The 18,229-nt window shown below is 38.2% G+C and overlaps 2 protein-coding genes across 2 annotated transcripts in view; one reads left to right on the top strand and one right to left on the bottom strand.

The window, feature by feature from the left end:
* CSMD2 (CUB and Sushi multiple domains 2) overlaps positions 1–18,229 on the top strand; it is a 916,375-nt gene that overhangs the window by 164,803 nt on the left and 733,343 nt on the right. The gene's annotated exons all lie outside the window — the stretch shown is intronic.
* LOC134600767 (uncharacterized) lies at positions 149–17,488 on the bottom strand. Its single transcript, XM_063445158.1, has 5 exons — positions 15,752–17,488; positions 14,925–15,015; positions 14,489–14,644; positions 13,426–14,313; positions 149–243 (listed from the first exon to the last, which is right to left on the bottom strand). Exons 1-5 carry the CDS (start codon positions 17,213–17,215, stop codon positions 149–151), a joined length of 2,694 nt encoding a protein of 897 aa, XP_063301228.1. The 5' UTR covers positions 17,216–17,488.

Below are 18,229 nucleotides of genomic sequence, written 5' to 3'. Positions count from 1 at the left end.
TTGTGTGTCACTTGAGTCTCCTGGGTGCCTGAAGCGTCAACATACTGCTTGTTGGGAATCTGAGAACTGCTTTTAGACTTCAGCCAGTGATGCAGTTTTGTGTTGACGGTGTGCTGGATGTGGTGCACCCTGACGTGCATGTTTTTAATTATGAGGATGTTCCATAGAAGTCTCTTGCCCTCATTTTATGTCGAGCCTCGTATAATCCAATTTTTGATACCAGGGACTCTTTGTTAATGATCCCTAATTTTAGAATTATAGCTTAGATGAAGGTATCACATAATTCTAGGATTTTACAATTTTCCAGGTTTGGGCAGGGGATCTATGCCTGTTTTTGATTCATTTCTTTTTTTTTCACCTAACAGTGGAGGTTATTCTCCACCAGCCAAATGTGTATTTCCTGATATGCTGGGTATGTCCAGTACGATGCTGGATTTACCAATGGCACCACACATGGGCTCTTTTCCTACCTCTGTTATTTCTTCCTTTTTGTTTTCTTATTGTTCCCATCTCTAGTATCTGATTTACCTATTTACCTCATATGGCTAATATTTTTATGTTGGGATGGATTTTAGCCAGCCAGGTGCAGTCAATCTCATATAATGTCCATTTCGACAACAATGATTTTTTTCTGCTGAAATTGAGCATACTGTTATATACTATTTAGATGCTGTATGCTGCATTTCAGTTGTCTGCCCCTTTAAATTTCCTCACCTCTACATACTATTTGGGTCAGTATATTTGCTGATACTATGCACTAGGCTTTGTGTACTGACCATGTCAGTTTGAAACCATAGTATACATAGCACTGTATCCTGTATAGCATGCTACTTACTAGATAATATTGGTTCTTAACTATTGGTATACTATGTCTTATGTACTATGCTTTATAATAACGATTTACCTTACAACTATTAGAATTTTCTGTACTCCTATTATATATATATATTATATATATATATATATATATATATATATATATATATATATAAAAACAGAAAATAGTCTTGCACTCCAACTTACAGGTGTATTTGCCCGGTGCTTGTCAGCATCAATAGACCAATATGTGTAACAAAAAAACAAAGAGTAGAGTCAGCGCTAATCTGTTAGGAAAAGGAAAAAGGCAGCAGTCCCAAACAAGGACTCCCTTATGTGTCCTTGGAGTAAATAGACAAGAGCAAACAAACAAAGGATGGGTCTGCGCCAGTAAACAAGGTAAATAAATTAAAGTCCTAGTTAGGATAGTGATGGTAAAACAGAGTTCAATAGAGTAGAACTTGGATCCTATTGTTGGTCTCTGGAGTTGTGAGGTTCTGCTCCTCGCAGTATCCAAATATATAGGAGAGGGCGATGGATGATGGTGATGCAGGATGATCCAAGAAGTGTCAAAATGAAAAAATAGGAGAGGTCTTACTTACAGTTGGCAGAGCTTAATCCAGCTCTGGTGTGGATAGCTTTCAGCTGTATTATCCCCGCTTGTAGGAGATACGGTGAGTGTCCTCTTCTATGCAGTAACAGACGGCCAAATGGGAGATAAAAAATGGAAACAATAATGGTGCAGTATGTTCCAAAAGTTGAGTAAAAGATGTTAAAATATAGCAGATACACTCACATTGGGTAGAGATTCTACTAGCTCTAGTGTTGTAGGCATACAGCGGTATAATCCCTGCTTGTGGGATATATGATGAGTGTTCTTGGAGATGGTATCAGGAGCTCAGAGAGAAGATAATAAAACAGCAATAGTGCTCTCAGTAAAATAATTTAGGTATATAAAATATAATAAAATATACTCACAATGTTTAGGGCAGACTAACTGCTCTATGACAGGGCGTAGGTCGTAGGATCCCCACCTGGGATTCTTTGTAACTAGGTAGTTGAGGGGGCAATCAGCTTCCCACATATCCTAATTTTGTCCTCCACATTATAAAAAAGAAATACTATAACTTGGCAGGCATATCTGAAATAAGCATGAACCACAATCATTTTAGCAAAACTGTACTGATCAAGTTACAAAGCACACATATATTAGCATAACTGTGATCTAACATGCAGACAACATGTAAGTGGATGATATATATTACTCAACCATAATGTCTATTATCAATACTGACCCTAATCATAGGGTCCAAGAGCCAGGGGACATAAGCTTAGGTGTCCCAGTTTTTTACATGATGCTGCATCTTATCCAGGACATCAGAACACTGACTGTACTGTGTGAACTATTATGAGGAGTGTATAACTGTATTTACAACAATTTCAAGAGAGTGTAACCCTCATGTACCAATGCACTATAAAATAATGAGTCCCGTACCGGTATGCATCTATACATATGGAAAGCAACGGTATCATGAAGAACTAGTCCAACAGAAGAGAACGAAAAAACAAATTACCAAATAAAGGAGCAAAGCAAAAATCACCATAAATAAATATAGCCTAAGTGACCCTCATCCGGGCTCCTGGCATATATGGCAATAGTACGATTTATCCCTTGTACATATACATAATGCTAAACAAATAATAATAGGTGCGCAGGTGATGGCAATGAAGTGTGTTGCAAGTATTGCTATATAGCAGTCCTTGTGCTCTATATCGAGACCCTGCACACCCCTTTTCATGCCCCTAGTCTTAGCAGATTGTGCACTAGATACAAAAGTATATTATTCTCATGCTCCAAAGGAAGCTCCCCACGCCTCCTATTGGCGAGAGGACTGAACCCCCAGAGTTAGTCATGTGCCTAGTTATGACTTTGACGGGATCAGCCTTTGGGACTAAATAACCTAAATACCCTGTTGACACCAAATACCCTATATAGGTTGGAGATGATGAATACACCACATGTTCCTATGGAGACACAGACTGGAGTAGCAGAGATGCCTATCCCCCAGGGTGGCCTCACTCCCCATTTAGTGCTTTACCAGAGAAAAGATGCATACGTACAACCGAGAGTGATTCTCTCATAGGAATATGGAAAGGGAATACTTTTCGTTTAGACCATACGGTGGGAACGTATGGAGAGCCCTGATCCAATAAAGATCCCGTTGGAGCAAGAGTTCATCGCTCCGTAAGGGGGGGATATGGTCAATGGCCATCAATTTTAAAGTAGGTAAAGTGTGTCCCATGTCCAAGAAATGTTTTGCCACCAGTTGCTCTGACTTATTGTCCCTGTATGCCATACGGATACTAGATCTATGATTCCTAATTCTCTCAAGGAGTGGTAAATCAGTTTTGCCTATATAGGCTAGCCCACATAGGCATGTTAACTTATAGACCACAAAATCCGTGATACAGGTTAGGCGATATTTAATTATGTATTTTTTCCCAGAATGGGGATGTGTGAAGAATTTACCTGGCAGCATATGTCCGCAAGTCACACATCCCAAACATCTATAGCATCTGAAGTTGGTCATTCCCTGCTGAGGTTGGTAACAGTGAACTGGATCTGTATGTACCAGGAGGTCTCTAAGATTCTTGTTTCTTTCGAAACACATCATTGGTGGACTCCTGAATTCCACCGGTAAAGATGAATCGTTGGCCAGTTTACTCTCCAATTATTGTTGATAATCTTCTTAAATTCAGGCGAAGCTGTCATATATGTCATAGGGAATACAGTCCGAGTGGTTTGTACCTTCTTGCTATGATCTTAAGTGTCACCTTGGCACTTCTGTAGGGCTCTTTGTAATGTGGTCTCCTTGTAACCTCTGTATTTAAATTTATCCCACATTGTGGCAATTTGTGTCTGTGCATTTTCTTGATCAGAATTGTTCCTAAATACCCATAAGAACTAGGAATAGGGTAGAGACTCTCTCAAGGCAGTGGGATGGAGACTTGTAGCATGCAACAGTGTGTTCCTTGTTCCAACCGGCTATCAAGTCGTTTTTACGTTCTGTACAAAATGAAACTTCTGATTATCTCAAGGGCACACACCAATACCACTCAAATTGCTCCAGAAGAGAAAGGGAGTTCATCAAATCCCTATCAACAGACAATAACATTGTGATAGAACCAGCAGATAATAACATACAATATACAATACAGCACACTCACTCATGATATGATCATACAGTGCATAAACCTGCCACAACGTCAATGTACCCCATTTTTGTCAAGTCCTTTCCTTTGCAACCTAATGCTTGCACTTATGAGATTAATCCACTTTCTTGGGTAATACTTCCTCCTGTGACTCTCTGCAGGTCAAGGCTAAGGCTAAATAGGATCTTAGGATGCTAGAGAAGGACCTGCCAGGAATGGAGTACATTGACATTGTGGCAGGCTTATACAATGTATGATCATCTACTGTAACTAAACCCCCATTATTTTTTGCCTAGGTGAGGTGTTTTTAAATAAAACTATTACATTCTGTGAAACTTGAAATTGCTGTTTAGTGAATGAGTGAGTGCGCTGGACCTTATATCTTGTATGAATTGGCCCCAGCAGCACCCAATAATGTATGTATGTTCAGATGAGTGCAGCCTCTTGGTTTCATTTATAATTTTATACATTTTATATGTGTGTATATGTATATATGCATATGTATATATAACTAACACATGCCTTTAAGATTTTAATGTATAAAATCTTAAAAATTACCTTTGCAATAAATCATCCTTAAATGATAAAAGAAGTATTCATACACATGGTAAAAAAAAAAATAGCACCTGAAATCAATGCTACAACTCCAAAACATGTTCCAATTTTTGGCTGAAGAAAAAGTTCAGAACCAGAAAAATTGCCATTTTGATTTACATTTCTTTTTGGATAAGCAGTAGAAACAGAAATATGTGAAATGCTGAATTTGATCTTTTTGAAGTCCTTTTTAATATATAACTATAATAATATATAGCTGTGAGTTATGGTGAGTTTCTAAAAGATTTGGTAAATTAAAAAAATATATATAAACTCAAAGAAATAAAAAACTAAGTTGCACATCATATAATAAAGTTACTTTTTAAGTGGAGCTATCATTTCAAATCACTCAAAAATTGTTTAATTTAAACTTTTTTTGGGGGGTGGTGTGAGGGGGTCTATAGGCTATATGCACCATAACTACTATAATAAACTATAGTGGTTATAGTGCTATAGTGCTTAGAATGCTCCTTTACAATTCCACTATTCCACTAAAAAAAACTAATTGGTAGGTATGTGATTATTTGTGATTGGAGTACAAATTTCTATAAATTTAAAAGCCTTTAATTTGCTACGTTTCGGAAGCATTCGAAGAAAAATATAGGCCACAAAATAGTGCTATATGTTTGCCATCCATGTCAAAATGTATGTTGTGTGCAAAGATTTGCATATGTGGTTTCCTATTGTAAGAGAAAAAACAATCTACATATATATTATACATGGCTGCATATTTGTATTCATGCACACAGGCTCTTGAGCCTGACCTGTCACAAGAGGCCTGGCTACATCTCTACTGCTTTTGATGAATTGCATGACCAAACCAATGTGCTATTGATATGAGATTACATAATGTGTTACCCGTGCATAGGAGAGTATTTAAGAAATGAAAAGCAGTGAATGAGAGAAATGAAAGAATGGGGGGGGGGAAGCCCTGTTCAGCAGTTCTTTATCTTCCCTTGATTTTTTACTATAGCCATCATAGCTTAGTCTTTGACCGAGGGTTATGGTGGGGGGATCCTTGATTTAATGGGGTAGCCAATCACCACTATGGATTTAATGTAGGGGCGACACTTTCTCTGCAGAGTATCCCCTCGAACTCAGCCTCCCTCTCGGCAGCATTCGTGGCTTATGTTCGTACTGCATGCAATGAGATTTACCCAGTTAAGGGTAGTGGTAACATTGTATTATTCTGTTGCTGTTTGTAGCAAGTATAGGAGAATTTCCCTTTCATTATGAGATGTCTTGCTACATATTTCGACTATATGCTGCTCTACTCTTTTTATCTCCAGCAGTATGTTTATATTACAGCCTAGTAGAGTTCCTAAGTAGTATTTTTCATGCAGAGGAAACTGGAGTGCATTAATGGGGGGAAACTATAAACGTCTATCTAAGATGAGAGTATTCAAAGCAAGTAGCCGTTGCTCCTAATGTCTAAGCTACGGCATTTGTGTTTACGATACCAATAATTTCCCCATGTGGTTACTGGATTTCTTAGAGTGATTATACCATTGGGGCGTATATCCTACACAAGAGATATTTTGCTATATGCTATTTTCTTTTGCCTGTCTGCTATTCTTAGTTATTTTTTAATTTTGAATTTATGTTACAAGTATGGGTATTTTATTTTAATAATCATTAAAAGTTATGTTTTAAACATATACCGAATTTGACAAGGGACTTCTTATTCTTTTTGACCCTTGGGGAGTTTTCTCCCCTTAGGTCTTTTTCTCTCTGCCTCTGATTTGCCTGCTTGGCTGACATCATAAGAAGCATTGGTCTGAACCAGTCACAATGCTTTCACTTAGGAAAGCTTTGGATTGGCTGAGACTGTCAAGGAGGCAGATCAAGAGCAGACCCAGCATAAGCTAAACACAGCCCTGGCCAATCAGTATCTCCTCATAGAGATTAATTGAATCAACGCATCTCTAGGAGGAAAGTTCAAGGTCTCCATGCAGAAGGTGGAGACACTGAATGGCAGTGCTGCACACTGTGCAGTACTGCCACATGAAGCACCTCTAGTAGCCATATGAGGAGTGGCCAGTGGAGGCATCCCTGGGCTGTAATATCAACATTGCATTATCTCTGAAAAGACAGTGTTTACTGCAAAAAGTTTGAGGGAATGATTCTAGTCACGAGAACAAATACAATAAGCTGTAGTTGCTCCGGTGACTATGATGTGCATTTATAATGCTGATTTCAAGAGAAGAACTTTTAAAAAGCATATAGATTGCACCTTTTGGCTATCAGTCTTTCTGATATGGAGGGTGCTAATCTTTAAATACTTGAACAAATTCTCAAAGAGGAACGCAATGCTTCTTATTAAAAAGCAGTAGATTCAATGTTTCTCTAATGGAATCATTTTGTTGGTGGAGTGGGGTAATTGCCACGAGTGCACTCTAGGACCCCAGTGCTTTTTTATGACATACATTAGATTTGCCTTCAATAGTGAATGTATTTGGGGCAGAGCTGCAGAGAGAAGACTACTTTACCACTAGACTTGAGGTAAGTTAACTTGATGGCTGCTAAATCATAAATAGACAACTGAACACTCCAAAATTAGACACTAATGTATTTAATTTTCATACTGGAGTATTCTTTTAACCTCTATGATCACTTAATTTTCAGTCTTTATTTATTTATTATTTAATGTTATATTTTTGAACTGAATTGTCTTTAGCCTGATTTGTCTTTACCTATGTGGAACAGGAGAGTGTTAAGTTGTAAGAATTTTCTCTACTGCCCCATGCAAAAGGAGGTATGACAACTACACACTGTAAGAAATGTCTGGGCTAACTATATTTCAACTATATGTTGCCCTAATATTCCTGCCATCTACACTTCTACACCCATGCTCTTGAAGGCAAGGGTTACAAAGCAAGAGGAGTCACATATTGGCAGCACATATTTTGGAATTTTCCGCAGCACAGAACTGTATGCAGTGTTCCTGCAGCACGGAACGTGACATCACTGAAATATAATTAGGTGAAAAAAATAGCACATAAGGCACATTTTTTTTTCTTCCTCTGCCGCACTACAAGGCAACTAAATATCAATTTGAAATGTCTCTGGGACAGCTGGTTCTATGACAGAATGGTTAATTATGTTTCTATCTCGCCAGGAGAATATCCACAGACTAGTAATCAATAATGTCAAAAGGGAATACTATTCGCTTCAGGGCATCTCTGCCAATGTGATTTTCTGGGTGTTTTTTTTTCTGCTTTTCTCATGTTTTGTTGAAATTGGAATGTTCTATGAACAATCATTTAAATCAACAATTTGGGTGAGTAATGGCTTGACAAGTATATCTGTTACCATTTCCAACTTTGTGTAAAAGACTTCAAGGAAAATTGTGGGCTATTTCCATTTCATAGTTCAACAAATATTGGAAAATGAACAGGCTCCCAGCAGGGGTGGTAGAGTCTCGCAAAGCATGGGAACCAATATAGATTGTCACTATTAGAAAACATGTAGAGTAAATATTATTTACAATGTTATTATCTTTAACCATAAGATCAGTTTAGACAGTGCAAAGCACTACACAATACCGCAGTAATAGAACCACTCCACCTACGCGGATATATACTGTATGTACTTCCAGTAGCCCCCAGGAACTAAATTGTGTGTCACATCTGCCATAAGACGCTGGATGTCCTTGTATTACAGACTTAGGGCAACTACAATGTGCTAGGCTGGCTATAATCTCTTCCACATGATAAATGTGCCTTTTTAAAGGGTGAATATGGTCCCCTTTTTCATCCTGTAAATGTTGAGAGTCAGCATTGACTCATAGTCCCATGTGTAGATTCCTTTCAAGGCTGGCCCTTTGATGATTTCTAATGAGTCAACTGAATGGCTTTTTAGATGGTTGTAAAATGCCACCCTAGCTATCATTATTATCTTAATTATTACTATTATTTTCAATGCAGCTGAGACTGACAAATAAGGACATAGACATAAAAGATGTCTCCAAATTCTTTGTTAAAATTCACATGGGAGGTGTATTATTCCCTTTAACAATCCTGTTCCCTCATGATAAAATGTAAGGCAAGTCCTTAGGAAGCAGGTGGGGATATAACTTTGAGACATGCGATTCTTGTATTGGAAATGGCATTACAGTATTTGCTGATACATCTCAGCCACCTTATCTTTCCTGCAGAAACAACACACTTACTGCAAACATATTTTTTGTGGGTTATCTCCACTATGCGATAAAATAATAATTGTAACATTTTACATAAAAACAGCATTACCACCAAAACATTACCCAACCCACTGAATTGCAGTCCTCGTGACCGTCCCTGTTTCAGTCGGGCAGTGCCTATTTTAAGATCCTGTCCTGCTGTCTCAACTTTATTCCCTGGTGTACAGCTATTCGGGAACAATGGGGAAATGTTCCCAGAAAGTGTTGCGCAAGCGCATAATTACGCTTTATGCTCCAGGCAGTAGGATCCTGTAGAGAGTGTTGAGACAACTGCACTTCCTGTATGGTCTGCCCTTGTTGGACTTGCCTGCTTGATTGGCAGGCACCCTGGTGTGCATTAACCGGCCAACTCATCATGTGGGCTTGCCACATTTTTGGGTGGCACCAGTTACATTTCACTTCACGAGACACTATATTGGTGGATTGCATTACTTTTTAATTCATATATATCTTCTAGTAATATATATATATATATATATTATGTCCCTGGAATTACCTCATAATGCCTAGCATGACAAGACTTTAGTTGAAAACTTTCATTTGGTCCACACATTGTGTCTGACTCCACTGGCAGAACCACTGGTCATGGGTGATCACATTTTTCTGTTAAGACACTACTTCCATCCTAGGATCCTACTCCTGCATGGAGCACTTAAATTAAATAAAAAACAGACAAACAATGTATGACTGTATGTTATCATAAAATGTTTTAAGAGTATTCAAACGCTTGTGTTTGTGTATTCACTGGCAGGGCTTTTAAGTCCCTTATATTGGACACAATTGAACCTGTGTGAATCCCTGATGGAACATATCTTGTATTGTTATTGCTCCCTGTCCAGAATATTGCTAAACCTGTAGACGTGATATAATGCCATCAGCTTCTGTATTCCTTTCATCTCGAGGAATTCTGGATCAAGCTGCATGTCATCGCACTGCTGCTTAGCCAGCTATGGGATTCCAGGAATCTTACCGTGTGATATTACTTGTGCTCCTGGAAATTATGTTGTAGCCTCAATAGGCAACTAGCCAAAGTAATTACTGAGAGATCTAATGCACCATTTAAAGTATATTTTGTCCCTACTTCTGTCACTAGACATTTAGTATTTATTCAATTTTTTATTTGTTGATACCCTGCTCTGTGGTCCTTCAAAATACTTTCTTCATTGACTACTGCTAACCTGCAACTCAAGCTACAGTACAGTAGAATCAAGACACACATTATCTAATCATACACTTGCCTCTCATAATTACAATGTCTGTATATAGACTTGCAATCCTTAGCGTGGGCTTTATTTACAACTTGAAGTGAAAATCACATTTTGAGCAAAAAATATATGTATTTCCCCCCCCCAAAAAAAAAAAAGTTGCTCAAATTTTTAGAGTACTTAAAGAGCAAAAGTTGAGTTTCACTTTCATAAATAAAGTACACTGTCACTGAAATTTTTTTACTCAAAAAATGTGTGCAAAAGTTGTGTAAATACCCCACACAAGGAGGAGACAGGATACACAGCTGGGTAGAGGACTCTGCACTGAAAAATGTCATCACCCGCGGACATGTTGACCACTGATGCTGTTACTGGTACAGTTATCCAGCGCCATCTTCAACAAAGGTGGAGGAGTTGAGATCAGGTGTACATGAACAGGGTGCAGTTTCTCAAAATTCTGCTTTAAAACAATGTATTTGGTTTGGTGCTTGCAATGTACTAACTACCTATCAATTCCATGTATAAAATGTTAATGTGAAGACAAAAGGGAGAATAATCTAGCACATTTGCTAATCTTAATTTCATAATCTAGAATTACTAATATAGAGCCTACAAGCACCATACCTGCTACAACGTATATCTTAGTGGTTATGGTACTAAGAACCTATGGATGCAGCTCTCCTCCTCTTTGGTTTTAGTACTTGAAGTATCCATTCAATCAGAGATACATGGTGGCCAGGTTCCCATTTATTGCTGTATGAATATTACCACTATTAGTGAGTCTCATACAGTGTTCATAACCGACTCCTTTTCCAATCTGAACAGCTCGCTTAAAGGACCACTCTAGTGCTAGGAAAACACACTCGTTTTCCTGGCACTAGAGTGCCCTGAGGGTGCCCCCACTCTCAGGGACCCCCTCCCACCGGGCTCTGGAAAGGGGAAAGGGGTAAAAACTTTTTTCCAGCGGTGGGCGGAGAGCTCTCCTCCTCCGATCCTCCTCTTCTCCTCCCCGTCGGCTGAATGCGCACGTGCGGCAAGAGCTGCGCGCGCATTCAGCCGGTCACATAGGAAAGCATTCATAATGCTTTCCTATGGACGCTTGCGTGCTCTCACTGTGATTTTCACAGTGAGAATCACGCAAGCGCCTCTAGCGGCTGTCAGTGAGACAGCCACTAGAGGAAATAGGGGAAGGCTTAACCCATTCACAAACATAGCAGTTTCTCTGAAACTGCTATGTTTATGAAAAAATGGGTTAACCCTAGAAGGACCTGGCACCCAGACCACTTCATTAAGCTGAAGTGGTCTGGGTGCCTAGAGTGGTCCTTTAATGCTGGAAGGTAAATGTAAAGATACACAAAGCTACTCTTCACCTAAAGTCTGGATAAAATGACACAATATGTGAATGGGTTCAAACCAATTGTCAGGAAATACTGAAAAAGCTGGAATGAGCTTTGACGGCTGCAAATATACATTAACGTGTTTCCTGCAGCCAGGTGGACCTCATAGAGGAGAGCATTTTATAGAAAGTGGAAGAGTGGAGGATGAAAATGTTTGGGGCATAACAGCAGTCTGCATGAGCCTTTGATAATGCAGAAGTTGCAAACATTGTATGTGATGGTTTTACGCGAGGATTTCTTTATTGTTATATGGTGATTGGTGAGCAGAGATTCATCGCATGGAGGGCACAAACGCTCCTGCACTTTCTTTGATGCTTGCTGTGAGAGCTCCAGTCTGACGTGTTGGACATGTGCCTTGCTGGTAATATCTTCTACTTTCTAGTTTACCGAGGAGTAGTGAGCTAACTCTGTATTAACTCTGTATTAACTGTTTTTTAAACTCCACCCTCATTATTTACACTTAATTTTGAATCCTCTGATTAATCTGGATATAATTCCAACTACATTGTATCTTTTTTATATTCAGCTCTACAATTTGATGCAAACTGGATAAAATGTTTGGAGAAAATTGTGAAAAGATTTGCCCAGTTCCATTCTGATTCGCTTGTTGTATAATCCTTCTCTCACCACCAATACTTCCAATTGGTATCCTTTTGAGAGAAATCCACTCTGCGTTGTGTTTTAATAGTGAATGTAATATCCCTGTATCACCTCTTCCAAGAACTAACATATATCTTTATCTCCTTGTCCAGATAAATATATGACTAGCACTACAAAGGTATTCTATCCGATATTACAAATAAACAGCCAACACCATAGTTCTTACCAGAGAGAAATCTTTACTTAGAATCTGCCCAGTTAAATATTACAGAAGAAGAATGGTACAGAGTTATAGTTAAAATACATTCATAACACTCATCCATTCCATCTATCTAATAATATCTGCTACATTGTGTATGTGCTGTGAGATGTTGTGTGCAGCATATGTGTCTTACCAAACCTAATCTAATGTGATGTCAGTATCTTCTATTTTTAAAGGAATTGGTTCCCATGTTGTAAATAGCAACCTCAATTGATATGTAAATGTGATTTACTTTCCCAAGGCCCAAAGTGTTGTCTATCCTGTTATTTTATTTAAGTGTTAACTTTCCCAGCCATCCCTTTTCCTCTAACCTAAGGTGTGATTTCCTAGATAGAGACTATAGGTGCCTTTCAGGTGCTGTATCTTTCCAACTATCTAAACAGAAACTCCCTTTGAAGATAATTCCTGACCTTCCATACACACAGACTTAATCAAGCACATATTAAACAGATATATATAATATTTTCCCCAACACTCCCCCACTTGAATAAGATCTAATAAGGAGATTATTCACATACAACCCCGCCACCCACTCTGATTTCTGTATATTGAGAAAAAAAAAAAAAATCAAGGCAAGACATGAACCCACACATATATTTTATACCCCTAAAATTGATGTGAGCTCTAATTTTTCCTGCTTTGTATGGATTTTTTTTTAGTTCTTTCCTCCAACAGCAATATAAAATGAATAGAGAGCAGATTAAAACAAATTGTAGACAAACAAATACTACAGAAGCAGTTCTTAATCCTGGGTGTGTGTAAATATTGTAGGGTATGCTCCACCAGGGCTCTTGAAAACTATTTGTTAAATCATTAAGGCTGGCTACATTTTCCTTCACCAGCTCTTGCAATTGCACAACCCTTCGATTATTTCTTTTAAATAATGTATCCAAATCTACATTAAGTGGTGGCATTTTCTTAAAAAGTGAGGGAGCCATTTTATTCCAATTTCCTAGATCTTCCTGTACCACGTCCATAGATCTTTGTGTGAGTTGGATATTGGCTCTTATGACCTCCTTGCCCACTTTCACCATCCTGTTTGGGGTACCCTACATTGTATAGTTTGCTGCCACAGAACTGAAGCTACTCCCAGTGCGCAGATCGTGGGACCCTGTCCGTGCACCACTCTTTTCCAACCATTTATGGGTTTGTGAAGGTGAACAGGGCAGCTTCCTGAGTTTTCCACCATGCACCCATCTGCCTGGACTAGTGGTTCAAGTACACAGGAACAAAGCCAAGCATTACCACATCTGTCACAGCAACTGGGGTTGATAACTTTCCAGAACTGGTCTTCTTTTATTACTAAGCGAGTTTGTGGAAGGAATTGTTTTAAAACATTAGTGTGATTAGCCACTTCCAACTCACCAAACATAGTCATCTTATAAACAGGTACAGGCTGTTCTGTCCAAACTGGAATGTCAATTATTAATGGAATTACCCTTTTTCCTAATTTGCACTTATTGCACCAACTCTGCAGACCTTTAATTTTGGAAAGGACTATATTCTGACAATCTATGCCATATTCCCTAACCAGATCATAGACTAGGGTAGAATTGATTATTCTGGGCCATTCCCCTCGTTTTATTTCTTGGAGGCCTAAATTTAGATGTTCGTCTAGTAAATTTCCAACTATACCACATACCATAGCTTTAGATACATTATTGTTATTAACTGATTCTCTGAGAGCATTCACAGATATATTAATCCACTGCAAATCTGCAGCAACTGTGTGAATGTTCTGTATCGTGACATCAGTTTCAGCTAGAGTGTTAAAATCCACTCGTCCCTCTTTAAGCATAATTTGCTGCAACCCATTAACATAATTTTGTTCTCGTGAGTTAAGACCCTCTATGTCTGCCCTATTCCAAATTGATGTTCCCAAACTGAGCCCTGAGATTATATCAGTACCCAGATCCCTTTTTTCTCTCTCTCTAAACTTGAGCCCTTGTGTTGCATCCCAGAATAGATTAATATGTGCTTGAAATACATTTTTAAACCATTCTTTCATCATCTCTGGGCAACTCTCTGGTATATTAAATAATGAAAAATTTAACAATAATGGTAATGTTACATAAGATACATCAGTATACGCAACAGTTTGTGTTGGTTGTAAGAAAAGTCCATGCTCTGGCCACTGGGTGGTAGTTGGACAGTCCTGAATTTATAATTCTTATGTTAATTGCTGGGTCAACTGTATTACGTAATCCAGTCTGATGGGGGCTGCATGTTACAACACCATCCTGGGAAAATGTAAAATTTCTCTCCAGCAGCATCTTTATCCTCACTTCCTTTGTGGCATTGGCCCAAAATATACTGGTACTCTTATGTAAATCACTTCCTCCTGGATATTTCCAACCTGCAAATTCGGAGGGAAAGTTAGTTTTAGGCATTGAAATATTACATTGTACCACTATCCACCCCCCTATAGGCCCAACGACTGTAAGATTGTCTTTACATGTAACATCAGGTGATTGTTCCTTTACTTTTAATCTTACTTTGATATTCTCTGAATTTTCCGAATTCCTTTTCTCCCTATGATAACCCTATACTGGAGTACTCTGATGTACCATTTTATTATTATTCTTCATCATGACATTCCTTCCTAAGCTATACAGTATATACATAAAAAACGATACACATAACCACCACATCACGACTGCTGTTTTCTTGCACTTCATATTCCTTATGTGGGCTGCTCTTCCAGGGATCCACTCCATCTCCTATTATCTGGAAAAGAGAACTAAGAGAATATGTTAACATTTACATTAACTTGGCACATCATTTTTTCCTCTAAAGGCTTTTATTTGACATGCATGTGTCCATCTAAAGTTCTCATCTCCCACATTTAACAAATACACATAAGGGCCAATTTTGTCAAGCACAATATATGGACCTTTCCATTTTGGTTTTGGAAATGGATGGTAGGGGGAAAAAATTTGCAACATTACTCTGTTTCCAATCTGAAGCTCGGTTATATCCCCTTTTAAAAAAAACAACGACAAACCATCAAAGATGTTTGTCAGCATGCAAGAAAACTGACAACGATCTGTTGCCATACAAAGATAAAAATAAAAAATCAGCTTAAGGCTATTAAAGGCTATTAGAAAAACAAAAATACACACAGATGTAGAGAAAAACCAAAAAATGATGGGAGTTATTAATTGCTGGGGACCCTCAATTGATCAGTCTTTCCCTCCTCTCTGATCTGTTCCCTAAGTGCTTTTACTTCTGCCTCCAATCTCTCAGTCTGTCTCTTCAGGCCCCAGTATTCGCTATTCCCTTCTTTATTCCTCCAATTATCCCAATTTCGTCTATTGGGCTGCTCATCCCATCTATGGTTCCTTCTCCAAGTATTCTCTCTGTTGTTTCTTCGGTTTTCTCTCCAACTGGGATTTTCCCAGTTATTATCTCTCCATTTTAGCCTCTCCCAGTTATTATTATTATTCCAATTATTGTTGATTACCTGAGGCTCCTCCCATCTATTTCTCCAATTGTCTCCCATTACATTGCTCCCTTTAGCACTATCCCTATTCCTATGGTCCCTCTGTGGATCTCTCCATCTTTTGTCACTACCAGATTCATTCTCACCTCTAAAATTTCCCATATGCTGAAATCTATTTCCCCTGATTGGTTTCTGAGGATACATGGTAGACCTGTCTCTCCTCTCTACTCTGAAAATCCTGGCAGCATCTACAGCAAAACTCTCATTTTTAACCTTTCTTCGCCACAAATTATCAGCTCTTAACAGTAAATCACACATTTCTGATGGGTTTGGGGTTACAGATAATATCTCATCCTTAATATCTTCCTCTAATGCATCCAAAAACATTGATCTATGCACCATCCCTCCCTGTTCAAAACCAGGATTACTGACACCAAACTGTTCCATCACTGTGGAGATTCTAGCTGACAATTCATACGGAGACTCTTGTTTCAGCTGTTTAATTTTTCCAGACAATGACACATTTGATGTAACTCCATAAAGTGCTCTCAAGATCTCTTTCAACATATCCCTAGTTCTACGCTGCTGACCACATGTCTGTACAATCCTGACCCACAATCCATTTCCAACAACTCTCTGCAGCACTCTCTCCATATCACTAGTTGTCAAACTATACATCTCTTTCACTCTTTGAATTCCACAAAACCATTGCAAAAAGTGATTGATATCCTGCTGAGGGACCTGCCCTATTTCTCTAACTATGGCATCCATTTCTTGTGGCTTTAACTGCTTAGTAACCAGCTGAATCTCTCCAGAATTATCAGGATTCAACACTGTGGTTGTTGTAGTTGGAGCAGCAGGGAGATTTGTCACTGACTTTTGTTTCAAATCCTCCAATGGATAAATAGGTTTGTATCCTGTATCTCCAATCCTTGGGTTAGCAATAGACCCTGGAATTTCAGATACATGAGACCTACTCAAAGGTGCCATGCTTTCTGCCATTTTATTAAAAGCCATATTAGTAGCATGTCTGCATTCATCCAATTCTTTTTGCATCTTCAAAATTTTCTCATTAAGCCTCTCATTCTCCACTGTAAGCTCCTCACACATTTTGGCTTTTTCAATCAAAGCTTCACCAGTTGTAACTGCATGCACTCTTAGATCTACAATCGTATTATTCAATTTCTCATATTTCATGTTCATTACTGAATTAAGCTCTGCCATTTCATCCTCCTTTATTTTTACAATTCCCTCTAATTTTAAACAACATGATAGTAATGCTTGCATAATACACCCTTTTCTTTTTTTATCAGAAACATTTTTATCAAATAAAATTTCTCCTAAAAACTCCTGCATCTTTTCCCATGACTGTTTACAGTCCTGAGAGATTTCATAAGGACCACCATGTCTCTTAATATAATTCATAAGCCACTGTTTAACATTTTCTGAACAAGTCATTTTTGCATCTACCTTTTTACATGCCATATTAAAAATATACACTGCAGCAATAGAATAAATAGCAAATATACTCACCAAGCTTTATGCAGACACTGGAAGCCTCTTCTGGCTGACAGTCACAGAACCAAATACGTTGATGTTAAAACTTGGATCCTAGGCAGATTCTGAAGAAAGAAATCTTCCGGCCACGGTCACGGCACCAATTATGTTGTATAATCCTTCTCTCACCACCAATACTTCCAATTGGTATCCTTTTGAGAGAAATCCACTCTGCGTTGTGTTTTAATAGTGAATGTAATATCCCTGTATCACCTCTTCCAAGAACTAACATATATCTTTATCTCCTTGTCCAGATAAATATATGACTAGCACTACAAAGGTATTCTATCCGATATTACAAATAAACAGCCAACACCATAGTTCTTACCAGAGAGAAATCTTTACTTAGAATCTGCCCAGTTAAATATTACAGAAGAAGAATGGTACAGAGTTATAGTTAAAATACATTCATAACACTCATCCATTCCATCTATCTAATAATATCTGCTACATTGTGTATGTGCTGTGAGATGTTGTGTGCAGCATATGTGTCTTACCAAACCTAATCTAATGTGATGTCAGTATCTTCTATTTTTAAAGGAATTGGTTCCCATGTTGTAAATAGCAACCTCAATTGATATGTAAATGTGATTTACTTTCCCAAGGCCCAAAGTGTTGTCTATCCTGTTATTTTATTTAAGTGTTAACTTTCCCAGCCATCCCTTTTCCTCTAACCTAAGGTGTGATTTCCTAGATAGAGACTATAGGTGCCTTTCAGGTGCTGTATCTTTCCAACTATCTAAACAGAAACTCCCTTTGAAGATAATTCCTGACCTTCCATACACACAGACTTAATCAAGCACATATTAAACAAATATATATAATATTTTCCCCAACATCGCTGACTTAGGTTCTTTCCTACCATACTTACGTTCCAGCTGTGTGACTGAGATTCTGGCTTTTTAAGTGGAGCCTCATATCAATAATACACATTTCTGTATT

This window comes from Pelobates fuscus, chromosome 1, assembly GCF_036172605.1.
Source record: "Pelobates fuscus isolate aPelFus1 chromosome 1, aPelFus1.pri, whole genome shotgun sequence".
Lineage (NCBI taxonomy): Eukaryota > Metazoa > Chordata > Amphibia > Anura > Pelobatidae > Pelobates > Pelobates fuscus.
This window is presented reverse-complemented; position numbering and strand designations above follow the sequence as displayed.

Excerpts from the sequence above, each read along its gene's own strand:
- LOC134600767 (XM_063445158.1), bottom strand. The coding sequence starts at position 17,215 with ATGGCATGTAAAAAGGTAGATGCAAAAATGACTTGTTCAGAAAATGTT. Across the intron at positions 15,016-15,751 it reads ATAGATGGGAGGAGCCTCAG|ATAATAGGAGATGGAGTGGA; the intron begins GTAATCAACAAT and ends TCTCTTTTCCAG. Across the intron at positions 244-13,425 it reads CCTTCACAAACCCATAAATG|GGATCATTAACAAAGAGTCC; the intron begins GTTGGAAAAGAG and ends TTCTAAAATTAG.